This window comes from Erpetoichthys calabaricus, chromosome 2, assembly GCF_900747795.2.
Source record: "Erpetoichthys calabaricus chromosome 2, fErpCal1.3, whole genome shotgun sequence".
In the NCBI taxonomy this organism is placed as follows: domain Eukaryota; kingdom Metazoa; phylum Chordata; class Cladistia; order Polypteriformes; family Polypteridae; genus Erpetoichthys; species Erpetoichthys calabaricus.
In genome coordinates this window covers 134007549-134024984 of record NC_041395.2, presented here as the reverse complement: position 1 = coordinate 134024984, position 17436 = coordinate 134007549, and the positions used below count along the sequence as shown (strand labels likewise).

The following is a 17436-nucleotide window of genomic DNA, read 5'->3' as shown; positions in this document are numbered from 1 at the left end:
GAAGTAACAATTACTACACCTACTTAGATCATTCTTCACAAAGTGAATGTTCTTATAACCTATTATCTTATCACTTACTAAAAGCCCTGTCACATTACTGTATATGGTTTTTCCCAGTGATTTTCTGTCGCAGACTTCATTTATATAATCTTAAAGGGTTGGAAGTTGTTGTGGCATGGTCCACCATTTGTGTAGTTTTACATCCCCAGTGATCCATTCCAACCCGTTTGCAACTCAATCCAACAGAGTCAGATTTTGTCATAGAGGTGGATTCATGTGTATAGTATGTGAGAGATGACAACCTATGAGCACTAACCTGGAAGTATAATGCTTATGACACAGCTACAAGGAATAAGGGACAATGATGTTTTAGACTTTGCAAACAGAAAACAGTCTCATCTGTCTGATATCTTGTGTTTTATGTACAAGAATGGAATGGAAGAAGAACAAAAGCCAGATATATTAGACATGTGAAATTCTGTCTAATTTGTCATCCCCTGCGATTTAAAGTTATGTAATCTGACAACCTAAAGTGATGTGTTCAGCAGCAGAAGTCATTATATTCAACATTCTGTCCAGCTACAAGCCATGTAATGTGATGCAGACCTAAAACAAACTCCTCTAACAAGTCAGACAACTGAGCATGTGATTCTTTCCTTGACATTAATATTTCTGAAAGTCACAATTTCAAAAAGGGAAATCCCAAAGGATAATATCCTGGCACCTTTGATTGAAAAAAAAAAATAGCTGAACAAAAAATACCTGCAATAAGAAAAGTACAAAACCATAGTAGACACAATGAGGATGATTCAGAATAAGATGTTAAACTGAATTTTGAAATACATGACTCTTGACCCATTCTTGAAAATATTGTGGGATCTAGCATTAGTAATCAATCTAATAAAAATGTTTTTTCAGAACTATGGAAAACAGAAGGACAAACATTCATAGAGAGTATTCTAGTCAGAAACTAACAATAAAATCTACAAAGTGTTATGGTGTATACTGTGTTTGTTGCAGGACCTAAGATTAGTAATACAACAAGGTTAAAAATATACCAGTATACTGCATGTGTAATTCATCAACATCACAAAATAACTTTACCTTGTCTCTGCAATATTAGTTGCAATCACAATTTTACGAACACCTGGAGGTGGTTTCTTGAACACCTAAGTTTGATAAATTAAATAATATTTTATTTTACATTAAGTAAAAATGAACAATTCATGATACAAGAAAAGCATGTTCAAACAATGATCTGCTAATTCAGATATATCTGAATACAGAAAAAAAGTCTTACTTGAGTCTGATTAACAGTTGGCATCAAAGAGTGTAAAGGAATGATAACAAATTTTTCTAAAAGGAAAAAAAAAGGTTGATGATAGCACAGGCCTGTTAAAACTAGTTTTCACTCATAATGACAACTATAAATGCAGATACATTTTTTTCACAGCTAATACTAATTTTAAGACTAAGCTCTAAATATTTACAAACTTGTCTAAAGTAAATAAGCTTTATCATAGGATACTCAGAATGCTGTATCAAATAAACACATGGTAAAAAAAAAACAAACTTCACATACAATTTAGAACATTTCAACAAATATAAAACCTGAACCTCTATGCTAAATTTCCCCAGTAGTAGTAGTTACTTACTGAGGAAAAAACCAAACACTGACAAAATAGCTCTAAAATTCTAAAATTTCTTGCACACACTGTACTATGACAGAGGCGAAAGCCAGGATGCAACCAGGCTGTAATGATTAAAATGACACTGATATTTTAAGATTATGTATTATGTATTTTGAAAAGAATATGTATGCTTGAAATTAATCTGGAATTATTGGAAGTCAGGTCAGGTCTGGGAGCATGCACTGGTATAGCGCATTGCCACACCCACCACCACGACAAAACTACTCCTGGTCCAGCCACTCAGGTCCTCAGCAATAAGGATCCTGTAAGCCGGATCACCCTTGGGGAATCGTGTCACATGGCCATAGTGCCATAACTGACACTCCCTCACTATGCAGGTAATTTGCCTCATTCAGGACTCCATAACAACTACTCATTCGACACAATGTCAAACCAGCGGTACCCAAGGATTCTCTGAAGAGATACAGTACCAAAGGAGTCCAGTCTTTGTCTCAGGACACTGGATAGCGTCCATGTCTCGCAAGACAGGAAGCACCAGTACTGAAAAGACTTGAACCTTCGTCCTTTTGCATAGATATCGTGAGCTCCACACACCCCTTTCCAGCGACCTCATGACCTCCTATGCTCTCCCAAACTGTGAATTTATAAGAAGAGTCACCAGATACATGAATGTCACTGCTGAGGTAAGTAAACCTCTCAATAAGGTCGACACTTTCTCCGCAGACAGACATGCTGCTGATGGCTGTGCCTATGAGGTCATTACAGGCCTGGATCTTGGTTTTTATCCAGGACACTCGCAAAGCCCAGACACTCAGACTCCTTGCTCAGTCTCTCGACCGCACCATAGAGCTTCCATTGTGAATCTTTCTTAACCAACAGATGCCCCACAGCCGCTGGACTCCATGACTTTGCCCAACACCCAGCCCATGAAAGCACTGAACAGAGTAAGAACAAGAACACACCCCTTATAGATAGATAGATAGATGAACCCCAGAATCAATCCATGAGGACCCTTAGTGCCAGGATGTGGTTGATGGTAGACTTCTTAGGTGTAAAACCAGCAACTGCTCCAGTCACTGGTAGGTGAGCAAGTGATTACGGACTCTACTGAGGAAAACCCTAGCAAGGTGTTATCGGTGTTCCCAGAAGGAGGTGTTTCATCTTGCAGGGCACTTTGGATATCATCGACAGAAGTCGCATCGCACAGCTTGATGACAACTCCTGTCAGTACCGGAAACTGTATTGGATTTATTTGGTTATAAATCAGACTTCTTCAGTAAATAACTGACAAGGGCCACTTTAATGCCTTAGGAAACTTAACTTGTTAATAAAAAATAAACTACTTATTTTTGGCAATGGGTTTAAGGGAGAGGTGGCCAGTTTCATCTTAGAAATCAAAGGAAGGATCCCCTGTTCTGTTGATAATTTGAAACAAGTAAGGTGTGTAATACTGAAGAATGCTGAGAGGTTGACCAGCTGACCCTATTACAGAGGATTGTGGACTCTATCCCACAGGAATACCGTTATCGGATTTTTTTTTGTTTCCTTCTCCTTCTGCTAATTACCCGTATACTTTACTAGCGTGAACTTTGCCAATTATGGCTTTGATTTCAAATAAAAAACATGACCTCTATTACCTTTTATTTAATTTGATAGGTATGTATATGAAAATGAGGTATGTTTAAGTACTTTACTGAATTCTTGCAAATCTGTGTAAGCTTTCTTAGATCAATACTCAAAAGTAGACATAAACTAAACATTATGCAAACAGTACAGTGAAAGGGTTACTTGTGTAGTGACTAAGCAATGATTTGTAATTTTCAAAAAAATACATTTAATTCAGACATTAAAAAAATGTCACTAAAGCAGCAGCTTACCTGACTTGAACATTGTTTGTGCCATTAAGAGTTCATGAAGTCCACTAATATTGTCCCAACCAGGCAAAAACACCAGAATGGCTCCATCCTATAATCCAATACAATATATAACGATCAATAACTACTTTATTAATAAATACAGAACATGTCATTCAAATATGCCTTTAAATAATTGCTTGAAATTAAAATAATCATCTCATTATAATCACCAGTGTAACAAATGGTTACTTTAGAAAAATTTCTTATATATTAGGGTTCTGCAATATACCGAATTTGTGATTCAATTTGATATTTAAGAAAAATAAATTTGCAAAACTCAAGACGCAATATCAGTGTTCAGTACTTTTATTTGACTTTCTACAGCTTCTTCTGAATGTTAAAAAAAAAAAAAAAAAAAAATCCCCAGTGCTCTTTCTAAGAGGGTTTATATCCAGTTCACCCAAGTTGCCTGCCACAGAGCAAGGATCAATAAATGGGTTAGCACTGCTGTTTGCAAATTGTTTGGTTTTACCTGGGATGACAGCTCAAGCAGTACAACCTCTAAAGATAAAATGCATTATTACATAAAAAGAGGCCAATCAGGCATGTGTGGTGCCTGCAATGTACCTTACTACTGCACCAGCAAAACAAGTCCCCACTAACCAAAGTTCCATAAAGTGTTTGCTGTTCCACTATATACTGTTTCAGCAGATCAGATGCAATGACTTACAGAATTGCAGAACACAATTTTGCCTTCTTAACGTGCAGTCTAAAAATACTTTAAGCACTATATTAATCACTAATTTACAATACACCAGAAGTCCAATGTCAATGTAGCGTAAGCCCTCGTTTATTTATTTCATGCCATGTTCATTTCTGAAAAATCATAAGCAGGAATAAAACAGCAATCTTCATTGTTTTCTTTTGTGTGAATCATTCAGTGTCCGTGTATGAGGCAAACTGCATCACTGTCCATTTTTTTTTTATCTTTTTGAATTTGTACTTTTGTTTAGCAGGTTAATTGAGCTTCCTAATGACAAAGTTTAGCACACTCATTTTGTATTAACAATGATAAATACGTTATCCTGGTGATCTCAGATTGTTTTAAGATTATTCAAAGTCAAATTTACAACCATATTATTTTGTGAGCAGACATTAGTCATAGGATAATCAACTATCAATTAATAAAATAAAAATCTGCGGGATTTCAAAATGCAACATTTTAATAAGGAGGTTACATCACCATTTATTTGGATTGACAGTAGAAGTAAAGCTTCAATGGCTAGTCAAATCAGCCACATTTTGACCAAAATATTATGACCCTACTCAGAATTTCAAGCTTCCATTACAGATTCTTCATTGGTGCCAAACCTGTAAATTACCACTTAATATAGTGGAGAAGGAAGAATTCAAGAAGCTGTTACTTACTGACTGGCCAACATAGACATCAGTAAGTCAGACGATACATACAATGGAAGCTTAAAAATAAGTAGAGGTATAAAAAGCAAATGATTTGAAAAAAACATGTTATTTGAGCTGTTTCTTTGAAGCATAGTTATTCATGAAATTGTTACATTCTGAAAAGAAAAATGTTTCCTTTGATAATATTTTATACTATTGTGAGAACAATTGTACTTACATACATCTATTTGTTGCTGATCTAAAATCGATAATGTGTTTTGAGAATGTATTGAGGAATATCAAATAGCGCATTTTGCATCAAAATAATTGTAATATCAATAGAAGTCCATATTACCCATTCCAATTATATATGCACGTTCCTGCATGTATGTGTATATAAGTAACATTAAGTAAACAATGGACTGCCAGAACTCCAGTCATTGCAAGAACTATATTTAGAGAAACAATTTCAAATTTATTCTATATAATTATCAAAGAGAACATTCACACAACCCAAAAAAATAATTTGTGCCAAGTAAATTGCATATAACAAGAATGTATTTAAAATGTGGAGTGAAGCAATGGCACAAAAAGAAAAATGAAAACCGTTTAAAAGTGTCAAGCCACCCTAGATGGTGAGGCAAGGATACAAACCATAAAACCACTAAGAAAAAGCACCATGTAGTTGCATATGATAAAAAAAAAACATTTGAAAAACAAACAACAGCAAGCTAAGAACTAGCTAAAATTAACAATGTAAGAAAAACTGCTATATTTATGAAACTTAGCTGTTTTATAGCAATGGACAAACATAATTAAAATATATGAGTCGGCTAATGTTATACTCATTAGCAAATCTATATATATAATTCACTAAGCAGCCGACCATGGCAGGCAAGACGCAAGACAGAGCCCCGCCCACCAACAATTCACTAAGCAGCCGACCATGGCATGCAAGACAGAGACCATGGGATACGCACAACAGAGCCACGCCCGCCAACTCTAACACTCCTCCCGCGTCCACCCTTGCTCTCGAGGCATGCACACTGCCTGCTCATGTGCCAGCACGCAACACCTCACCAAACACTGCCTCAATCGCTTTCATCTCTGCTACAGTCCACATGCACCTCTGAGCCACGTTGACTTTTCATTGTTCTTTTCAGTTCTGGCTGCTTTTCTATATATAATCCACCAAGTCGCCCAACTGTGGGATATGCACGCACGCACGCAAGACAGAGCCACACCCGCCAACTCTAATCCTCCTCCCACGTCATGGGATACGCACGACAGAGCCCCACCCGCCAACTCTAACCCTCCTCCTGCATCCATCCTCGCTCTGGAGGCATGAGCAGGCCGTGCGCATGGGGTACGCATGACAGAGCCCTGCCCACCAACTCTAAGACCATGGGGTACACACGACAGAGCTTTGCTCTTAGTCACGGAAGCATAGTCATACAGTCTGCTCAACAATACGCTGACTACATGAATACTTCCGGAGTTTATGGTGGCGAGGCAGAAATTGTGGCAATGTCCCAAATGCTTCCAGCTACTATCACCATTCACTTCTGAGATATCCCTGACCCCATCAGATTCAAATTTGCCTTTTACTTTTACACGTAGACAATTTCCTGTTAGATTGGCCTTTGCAATGACAATTAATAAGGCACAGGTCCAAACTTTCAAAAAGATATGCCTGTATCTGCCAAAACCAGTTTTCAGTCACGGACAATTGCATATTGCTCTCTCCAGAGTTCCATGTTTTCATTCACTCACAGTCGTATCCTCAAACCCACCCCATTTGGACAACTGTGTCTTTCAGGAAGTGTTCACCCATGAATAAATAATTATGTGGCGCGGGTTGGCTAGTATCAGATAAAATAAAACGACTCACCTCTTCTTTTAAAACAATATGTTTGATGAGAGCTACGATCAAAGCAAGGTCGATTTTGTCATCGTTGTCCATCACCTCTAAGGCTTCTATCGTACTCTCTGAATATCTGTTAGGATACAGACATAAGTATTTCTCTTAAAAAAGGGGGAATTTGCAAATTACATACCACAAACAACCGAGCAAAGCTTATTCAGGTTTTATAAATTTAGTGAAAACCCTAAAAATTTATATTATATCTTATAATGTCTCAATAGCCCCTTTTGCACATGCAGCCTAACCCAAAAAATGTACTGGTAAATTGCAAGTATACAGTGATCCCTCGCTATATCGCGCTTCGCCTTTCGCGGCTTCACTCCATCGCGGATTTTATATGTAAGCATATTTAAATATATATCGTGGATTTTTCGCTGCTTCGCGGGTTTCTGCGGACAATGGGTCTTTTAATTTCTGGTACATGCTTCCTCAGTTGGTTTGCCCAGTTGATTTCATACAAGGGACGCTATTGGCAGATGGCTGAGAAGCTACCCAACTTACTTTCTCTCTCTCTCTCTCTCTTGCGCTGACGTAGGGGGGTGTGAGCAGGGGGGCTGTTCGCACACCTAGACGATAGGGACGTTGCTACCTTCTGTGTGCAGCTGCTTTCTGAAGGACATGCTGCACGGTGCTTCGCATACTTAAAAGCTCGAAGGGCACGTATTGATTTTTGCTTGAAAAACAAACTCTCTCTCTCTCTCTCTTTGTCTGCTCCTGACGGAGGGGGTGTGAGCTGCCGCCTTCAACAGCTTTGTGCCGCGGTGCTTCGCATACTTAAGCCAAACAGCCCTATTGATTTGTTTGCTTTTGTCTCTCTCTATCTCTGTGACATGATCTGCTCCTGACACGCACTCCTTTGAAGAGGAAAATATGTTTGCATTCTTTTAATTGTGAGACGGAACTGTCATCTCTGTCTTGTCATGGAGCACAGTTTAAACTTTTGAAAAAGAGACAAATGTTTGTTTGCAGTGTTTGAATAACGTTCCTGTCTCTCGACAACCTCCTGTGTTTCTGCGCAAATCTGTGACCCAAGCATGACAATATAAAAATAACCATATAAACATATGGTTTCTACTTCGCGGATTTTCTTATTTCGTGGGTGGCTCTGGAACGCAACCCCCGCAATGGAGGAGTAATTACTGTATATGTAATTCTGGGAAACTTAGCCTTGGATTTTTTAAGGTCAAGAGCTAGTATAATTTCTGGGAATTTATTGAGTTTGCTTATGTGTGGACAAAATAACCTCGTCAAGCATGCAAAACCTCACATTGATTGCACATAAAACATACAAATGTGAATCAATCATAAGACATTAGGATAAAAATAAACAAATATATGTTATCTACTCTGAGTGTTTCTTAGAAATGTGTAAGAGTTCAAAGAGTTTGAAAAAACTCTTAAGTTGCATAGATTATGAAATAATAGGCAGCAGTAAAGCAGCCATAACACTGAAGACATGAAAATCTGAACTTTGTGAAATATGTGAAGACAATAAAAAGCAGCTTACTTCTTGGGATCTTTCTTACTTCATTTTTGACTAAACACCTAACAGCAGCATAAAACAGGCTTTGTTACTGCTGAGAGTTTTCATAAAAAGTCCAGACAGACCTTATTTTAAATTGAGCAGCAAAGATTTTTTTTAAGGAAACTACACTACAAAATCACATGGCCAATGTTAGTTATTCACCTAATTTAAAGGGACAACACTAAATTCAGAATTAGTAACATGTGACACCTGCATTATATACCTAGAAACAATATCACATGACAGCAACCAGACACACAAAAAGGAGCTACTCATACGACCAAACACATGAAATGAAATGAAATCAGTATGTGCGTCTTGGGAACTGCACGTCTGACATTGTGGTCAGCAACACAGGAGCGTCACAAGGGACTGTACTTTCTCCGGTCCTGTTCAGCCTATATACATCAGACTTCCAATACAACTTGGAGTCCTGCCATGTGCAAAAGTTCGCTGATGACACTGCTATCGTGGGCTGCATCAGGAATGGGCTGGAGAAGGAGTATAGGGACCTAATCAATGACTTTGTTAAATGGTACGACTCAAACCACCTACACCTGAACACCAGCAAAACCAAGGAGCTGGTGGTGGATTTTAGAAGGCCCAGACCCCTCATGGACCCCGTGATCATCAAAGGTGACTGTGTGCAGATGGTGCAGACCTATAAATATCTGGGAGTGCAGCTGGATGATAAATTAGACTGGACTGCCAATACTGATGCTCTGTGTAAAAAAGGACAGAGCCGGTTATACTTCCTTAGAAGGCTGGCGTCCCTCAACATCTGCAATAAAATGCTGCAGATGTTCTATCAGACAGTTGTGGCGAGCGCCCTCTTCTACGCGGTGATGTGCTGGGGAGGCAGCATTAAGAAGAAAGACGCCTCACGCCTAGACAAACTGGTGATGAAGGCAGGCTCTATTGTTGGCATGGACCTGGACAGTTTAACATCTGTGGCAGAGCGAAGGGCGCTCAGCAGGCTCCTATCAATTATGGAGAATCCACTGCATCCACTAAATAGTATCATCTCCAGACAGAAGAGCAGCTTCAGCGACAGACTACTGTCACTGTCCTGCTCCACTGACAGATTGAGGAGATCGTTCCTCCCCAACACTATGCGACTCTTCAATTCCACCCGGGGGGGGGGGGGGTAAACGTTAACATTTAACATTATACAAGTTATTGTCTGTTTTTCACCTGCATTATTATCAATCTTTAATTTAATATTATTTATTGTATCAGTATGCTGCTGCTGGAGAATATGAATTTCCCATTGGGATTAATAAAGTATCTATCTATCTATCTATCTATCTATCTATCTATGAAATGGTGACTGCTATAAAATGAAATGACAACATCAAAGTAACTACATAGTATTATTTGTATCATCTGGACATCAAAAAAATTTTAAATGCTAATAAGTTTTTCAAAAGGTTAAATCACTTCTGATGTATCTTCTTGTCTCATTCATCAATGTTTACAGTTTAAAAAAATTCAAAAATATGTGTCCCTTCACTTTGTACAGTATATATGCTTTTACCATTTAAATCTTTAATCACTTTATTATAGTGTCCATCTCTCTGTTCTAAAAGCACTTTTGCAAGAATGTGAAAATAGAAGGGAGAAAAAAATTCTATAAAGGAGCCACAGCTTATTTTGCCTTCATCAGTGTATTTACACTATCCCTGAATAAGCTAAAGAATCCCATGATCTGCTATGGAACCGAAGTTGAGTTATGCGCATTGAAAAATGGACACTGGACAAAAAAGACCTCCATCACAAAAGCATTTATTAATCTAATCTTTTTGTACATTTTTTTAATGCCATGTTTTACTGCAACGGAATGAAAATAACCCAGGGAGGGGTCTAGATTTCTGACTTATAAACCAAGAAACAATTAGCAACTAGTTAGTTACTTTGACCAAGCTGCTACTCAGGGCCACTTAGCAAGACATATCAATGTCATGGAGCCATTGGAACAATGACAAATGCCAGAACATCACATGATAATTTAGCAGTGATGGAAGTTAACATGCAGGTTTTGCTACAGTATTATATACCAGTAACAGCACACTGCATGACAACATGCAATAAATACACTTGACTTTAGCAGTCATAGTTTTCATACTCTTTCTCTGTACGTTTAGCATTCATTTGCTCAGAGGTTGATGCGCTTGCTGCTTCCTGAGCAACTCTTCTTTTCTCCACCCTAGCGGCCCGCTTCTTCTCTTCTTTCGTCAGCATCTTTTTGCATTAAAACTGATTAAAATCAGTGTTTGTGTTGCAAGTATGTTTTCCTTAATTTTTCACTTAAGCTGGTACTTAAGTCTACCTCAATATGAAGAGGTAGAGGAAGTGACGGCGAAGGTGGTAGGGAATGACAACGGCGCCCATACACATGTGCCGCATGGCCACCCGGCTGGCCACTGCCGAGAGTTGATTCCACAATTAAATAAAATAAAAAGAGGAATAACCTTGGAGGTCAATCATCACACCGAAAACGGATGGTAGATGTCACGTAGTAGATGTGTACCAAATTTCAGGTAAATAGTTTAAACGGTTTGCGAGCTACAGGTGATTTAAAATCCTGGACAGACAAATGGACAGCCACGGTAGCGTATTATATATAAAGAAGAAAAGACTGGCTCAGATCAATCTAGATTTGATTTTGCAAAGCATTGTAAAAAAGGTTTATTTTCTCCCTAAATTTTGGTTTTCTTTTCCTCTCCTCCTTTGACAGTGATTAGATTTTCTCTTAACTGTATATCTTATTTCTATCACATGTTCATTAACATATAAAGATCTCTCAATAATAATTTAGTTAAAAATTATATGTGCTCATATTTGTAAAATTTTCATGGTTATTTAGTACTTTTTTTTTTTTTAATTGTTTGCATTTTTAAATCAGGGCACATGATCATAGTCTGGGAAGGGAAACAAACATTTTATGATAATACCTTGCTAAAATGGCATTATTTATGACTCTGGCAACTTTTTTTCTTTAATGTAATAATAATAATAATAATAATAATTCATTACATTTATATAGTGCTTTTCTCAGTACTCAAAGCGCTATCCACACAGGGAGGAACCGGGAAGCGAACCCACAATCTTCCACAGTCTCCTTACTGCAAAGCAGCAGCTTTAATGTAAACTAAACTATGTATTTGCCTTTTCTCACCTGAGAAACATGGTGCCTAAAACCTATGTTTTTTTGAAAGGGGCTGATAAGCTGATGTATTGTTTAATTTCATGTTTTTAAAGTAGCTGGATCTCACATTGTTTTTGATGCTGCCTGAATAGATAAATAAATAGATTACTGATTGGTACAGTATACTGGATTTTTAAAAAAGTTGTACATAAATTACAAATTACAAAGCATGCAGATGTGGGCATTCTTATACCAAAAATATGCAACTCATGACATTGTTTGTTGTACAATTACGATTAGTACGTTTCAATAAAATAAAAGCATAAAACACACCATTTCAATAAAACCTTTAGGCAAAAACAGTTACTAATAGTATGTTTTATAATACTATCAGAAAATGTTACAGCACAATTACTGATTATGTGATGAAACCATAAGTACTATATTTTCATTAACAACTGAGGACCAAAACAAAGATCAGAGGAGGCAATTCTTGCACAAATGCAGCAGAGCCATCAAATTTGAGAACAAAAAGAAGAAGTTACAAATTTTACAGAGAACAGAATGATGGATATATACATACCATTTTCAAAAGCAAGGGAACTGCTGCATAATTTTTTTATCTTCCTTATTTGAGGTCCATAAAATTATTTGCATATGGATTCTGTATGTAAGAAGCTTGTAACCCAGCCACACAGGATGCACAAAACTGTGTTTGTTTGTGCCAGTCCCAAGGCTGGATAAAAGGGGAAATTTACATCAGGAAGGGCATCCTGTGTAAAATTTTGCCAGATCAATATGTGGACAATAATACAGATTTCCATACCGATCAATTGAGGCCCGGGATAACAACCACCACCAGTACTGTTAGCCAACAGGGTGCTGGTGGAAATTGGGCTACTTCTGGCCGAAAAAGAAGAGGGGAAAGAGGGGGAAGGCGTGTCCAGAGACAGGGGGAGAAGAAAGTAAAAAGAGTGGAAGTGATGGTAGGAACTATGAATGTTGGCATTATGACTAGTAAAAGGGAGAGCTGATATGAAGGAAGGCTGATATATTGTGATCTGTAGTGACAGAGAGAACAGGTTGAGGAAACCCTGGAGAGTTAGAGATATGTTCTGGAGAGGAGAGGAATGAAGGTCAGTAGGAACAAGACAGAATAGATGTGTGTGAATGAGAGGGAGGTCAGAGGAAAGGTGAGGATGGAGGGAATAGAGTTGGCAAAGGTGGAGGAGTTTAAATACTTTGGATCAACAAGAAAGAGTAATGGGGAATGTGGAAGAGAGGTGAAGAAGAGAGTGCAGATAGGGTGGAGTGGGTGGAGATGAGTGTCAGGAGTGATATGTGACAGATGGGTACCAGCAAGAGTAAAAGGGAAAGTCTACAAGACGGCAGTGAGACCAGCTACGTTATATAGGTCGGAGACGGTGGCACTGACCAAAAAACAGAGGAGAGAGCTGGAGGTGACAGAGTTAAAGAGATTAAGATTTGCATTGGGTTTAACAAGGATGGACAGAATTAGAACTGAGTACATTAGAGGGTCAGCTCAGGTTGGATGGTTGGGAGACAAAGTCAGAGAGGCAAGAATGCGTTGGTTTGGACATCTGCTGAGGAGAAATGCTGGGTATATTGGGAGATGGGTGTTAAGGATGGAGTTGCCAGGTATAAGGAAAAGAGGAAGGCCTAAGAGGAGGTTTATGGATATGGTGAGAGGGGACATACAGGTGGTGGGTATAACAAAGCAACATGCACAGGACAGGAAATATGGAAAAAATAATCCACTGTGGTAACCCATAATGGGAACAGCCGAAAGAAGAAGAGGGATTCTATATGTAAGCTTGGAACCAATTTATATTAGTGCATGGCAGAGCTTATTTTTATCATTAAACACTCCAAGATGAATATCATTTACATGTTTTTCTATTTTTCTCTCTATTAACTGCCAAGTTATCATTCAACATTAATAACTAGGAAATAACATGTAGACATTCATTACCTGTTCATAAGTAATTTGTTTACTTTTTTTTTTTTTTTTTTTTTTTTAAAGTTGAAGATCTACGGATGTAAAGAACACAAGTACAGAAAATACATTCAATAAATATACCTGTCACGTAGATTTCTCACATAACTAGGCCAGCTTTCTCTGTATTCCTGTTCTTTTTGTTCTTTATCTGGACGAGACATTTGACCTTGCATAAAACGCTTTTTCCACCGTGGCCGTGTATCATTGTTTTCTGGATAGTACCTGTTTAAAGTGAGATTGTACCTCAATCTATGCACACTGAAAAATAAATCACATTGTGCCTTCAAAAAAAAAAAATGGAAACTTAAGACCATACAACCCACCTTAAAATTTCAATGACATCTTCAAGGAAATATTCCTTAACAGGAAAAGTAAAACCAGGAATGTGCAACATTGGAGAGTTACCTAAGATAAAAAAGAACAGATAAATTACTAATTTAACAGCTTCCATGCATTTTAGCACTTTCATTTGACATTACTTTAACTATTACTATAAACATCCTTTCCTAAAATAAGAAAGCAAAAAAACACAGAGTGCACTACCACCTAGACTATGTCTAAAAACACTCAGATTGAACCAAAATAAACCTCTGTCTATCCAAATAAAACAAATAAAAGCCCAGTTATGTCTGTCACTGCCTAATACTGAATGTGCATATTTAAACTCTTGAATGTACTAATTTTACTACTATCTCATACAAATGTACAATCTTTGCAGATAGGTAACACAGCAGGTGTTGCATCACAAAAGGCAGACTACAGAGATTATGCAGGTGATGGCAGCTGTAAATAACAAAAGAAGCAGTATTTCAATGTTGAGTGTTTATGCTCGTCAATGCTGGGGAGATCTAAGAGGTGACTGCTGAGGGTGGAATCAGGATGGGTAACCGGAAGCCCATGCACAAAACGCTCTCTCTTACTTCTGAAAACTAGGCCTGACTATTTATTTCTGTACAAGCCCGTTTTTTTGTGGCACCTTTGGGAGTTTGTGATTCAGTATCAGGAAAAATTTGATTCATAGTGCACAAGAACTCTATATAAATGTAATGAATTATTATTATTATTAGTGTCTTTACAAGGAAAAGCACTGGTACATATTACAACATAGAATGATAGTGAGCATTAAGCCAGAGGTAACTGCAGCTGTCTTCCAAGGTAGGGAGGGAAGGAGAGGATGGAATTCGGAAATTTAAGGAGACAAATTTCCATGCTGGTTGCACTGCATTTTAGATGGTGTTACTTTGTCTCATTCTTTTGATTATCCTCTGTGCAAGTTCGAACAAGAAAATTCTTATATTTTAAATTTGGAATCTTGTTCTAGTTTATGATGACACTTTCATTGCACTAGATTCTCAGAAGCAGGAATTTACTCTAGGAACATCACTACCCACTTTAAGAGATTAAGGAAAACAATCAGAATTCATTCAGTTTCTCTCTAAATTCTTGCTGTAATTTGTAGGATTAAAGCAATATTAATAACAAAAATTAAATTTTTTCATTAAAACATTCCTTAATTCATAACAAACTTCTATTAAAGTTTATACACTTTTCTAATAAACAACATTCTTTAGATTTATTATAGAGCATAGATTGCACCAGTGTTCAGTTTTGCTTATTTTGTACAAATTGTAATATTAATAGAGTGGTACCTTGACTTACGAGTGTCTCAACTAACGAGTTTTTTGAGATTCAAGCCGTCTCTCGGCCAAGTTTTTGCTTTGAGTTAAGAGCTAAAATTCGGGTTTACAAGCCAGCTTCAGATACCCCACTGCTAGTTGTTGCAGTGAACACCGCAACATCCACCCAGCATCCCGTGTCTCACTTACTTTAAGTGGTTAGCTCGCAGTGGAAGCATCAGAGTTGTGCTCGCATTTGTGCTTGCAGTTATTTTGCAAAACTTCGTTTTTCCAACCATGGGTCCGAAGAAAGTCAGTGCGAAGGACAGTGCTGAGAAGAAGAAGCGGATGATGTGCATAGAATTAAAGAAATAAATTATCGAAAAACATGACCAAGGTGTGCGTGTAGTCGACATGGCGAAGCAGTATGAGTGTAGCACTTCTACAATCTGTACCATACTGAAGCAGAAGGAGTTGATAAAGTCTATAACGCCTGCCAAGGGCGTTAAAATAATTTCTAAACAGCGGACAACTATCCATGAAAATATGGAGAAGCTGCTGATGGTGTGGTTGACGGTGAAGCAGCTCACAGGAGGTACCGTGACGGAAGCTATAATCTGTGAGAAGGCACAAGCTATTTATGCTGATTTGCTGCAGCAGACCCCAGGCACTTCAATGGATGAGGCTTCGGGCGAGCCGTATAAAGCCAGCCAGTCGGGGCTGGTTCGAGAATTTTAAAAAGAGGACCGACATTCACTCCGTTGTCAGGCATGGTGAGGCAGCGAGCGCAGATATGAAGACAGCTGAGGATTACCTCAAAACTTTTGCTGGAATTATAGCAGCCGAAGGATACATTCCCCAGCAAGTCTTCAACTGTGATGAGACAGGACTCTTCTGGAAGAAGATGCCGAGGAGAAGAAGATGCCAGGCCACAAACCCATGAAGGATAGGCTAAGCCTCACACTGTGCGTCAATGCGAGCGGCGACTGCAAGATTAAGCCGCTGCTCGTTTATCATTCGGAAAACTCCAGAGCCTTTAAGTCACATAAGATTCTGAAAAAAAAAAACTGCAGGTTATGTGGAGGGCAAACCCGAGGGCGTGGGTCACCAGGCAGTTCTTTGTGGAGCGGGTGAATTTAGTCTTTGGTCCTGACATTAAGAAATATCTCCAGGAAAATAACCTACCCCTGCAAGCCCGTCTCGTCCTGGACAATGCACCTGCTCACCCACCTAACCTCGAAGATGACATCTTCGAAAAGTTCAAGTTTATAAAGGTTCTCTACCTTCCACCCAACACCACCCCTATCCTGCAGCCCATGGACCAGCAGGTGAATTCTAATTTCAAGCTCTTCACCAAGCACCTGTTCTGCCGCTGCTTTGAGGTGACGGAGAGCACAAACCTCACCATTCAAGAGTTCTGGAAGGACCACTATAACGTTGTGATATGCCTCAGAATTATCAATATGGCCTGACAGGGTGTTACAAAGAGGACCTTGACCTTTGCATGGAAGAAGCTGTGGCCTGAGGTTGTGTCTGCAGTAGTGGTGGAGGAGATTGTATCCCTCAGCAAGTTCATGGGCCTGGACATGGATGAAGGCAACATCAACGAGCTCATCGAGGAGCACTCCGAGGTACTGACAATGGAGGAGCTAAAGGAGCTACAGACGCAGCAGCACATGGAGGTTTTGCAGAAAATAGGTGATGCGGAGAAGGCAGAGGAGGTTATTTCTACAAGTGAGATAAAGGAAATGTTGGGAATGTGGGAGAAACTTTCAGACTTTATTCAAAAGAAACACCCAGAAAAAGTTGCAACTGAGCGTGTGATGGCGCTATTTAATGACACTTGCCTAACTCATTTGAGAAACATTCTGAAAGGGAGGATGAAACAGACCTCATTAGAAACGTTTTTATCAAAAACCCCTGCAGATGAAAGTGAGGAAGGCATGGCAAAAAGGGCAAAAATCAGCGAATAAGATTCAGTTATTCAGTTCAGCCTTTCTACTCCACCTCCGTCAGCATCTTCAAGTCGTCTGATTTCCAAGGTAAATGCTGTACATTATACTTAATAAAACCAGTTTACTGCAGTACATTTTATTGTATTGTGTTTTTACACAATATTCGTTATTTATAAGTACATTTTTCTTATTTAAAAACATGTAACAAAAAAATTGCTGTGTTTTTTGGGGGTCCGGAATGGATTAATGGCATTTCAATTCATTTCAATGGGGAAAACCGATTTGACATACGAGTAATTTCAGTTATGAGCTCCGTCACGGAACGAATTAAACTCGTAA

General features: G+C 38.5%; 1 protein-coding gene across 2 annotated transcripts in view; it reads right to left on the bottom strand.

Moving 5' to 3' along the window:
- The window catches only part of dhx36 (DEAH (Asp-Glu-Ala-His) box polypeptide 36), a 95331-nt gene that overhangs the window by 51792 nt on the left and 26103 nt on the right, over positions 1–17436 (bottom strand). For both annotated transcript variants that reach the window (XM_051923923.1, XM_051923922.1), the window contains exons 9-14: positions 13850–13931; positions 13608–13748; positions 6801–6906; positions 3530–3617; positions 1301–1356; positions 1105–1169 (exon numbers count right to left, since the gene is read on the bottom strand). In XM_051923923.1, the coding sequence (XP_051779883.1) occupies positions 1105–1169; positions 1301–1356; positions 3530–3617; positions 6801–6906; positions 13608–13748; positions 13850–13931 (538 nt within the window). The remainder of the gene's footprint in view (positions 1–1104; positions 1170–1300; positions 1357–3529; positions 3618–6800; positions 6907–13607; positions 13749–13849; positions 13932–17436) is intronic.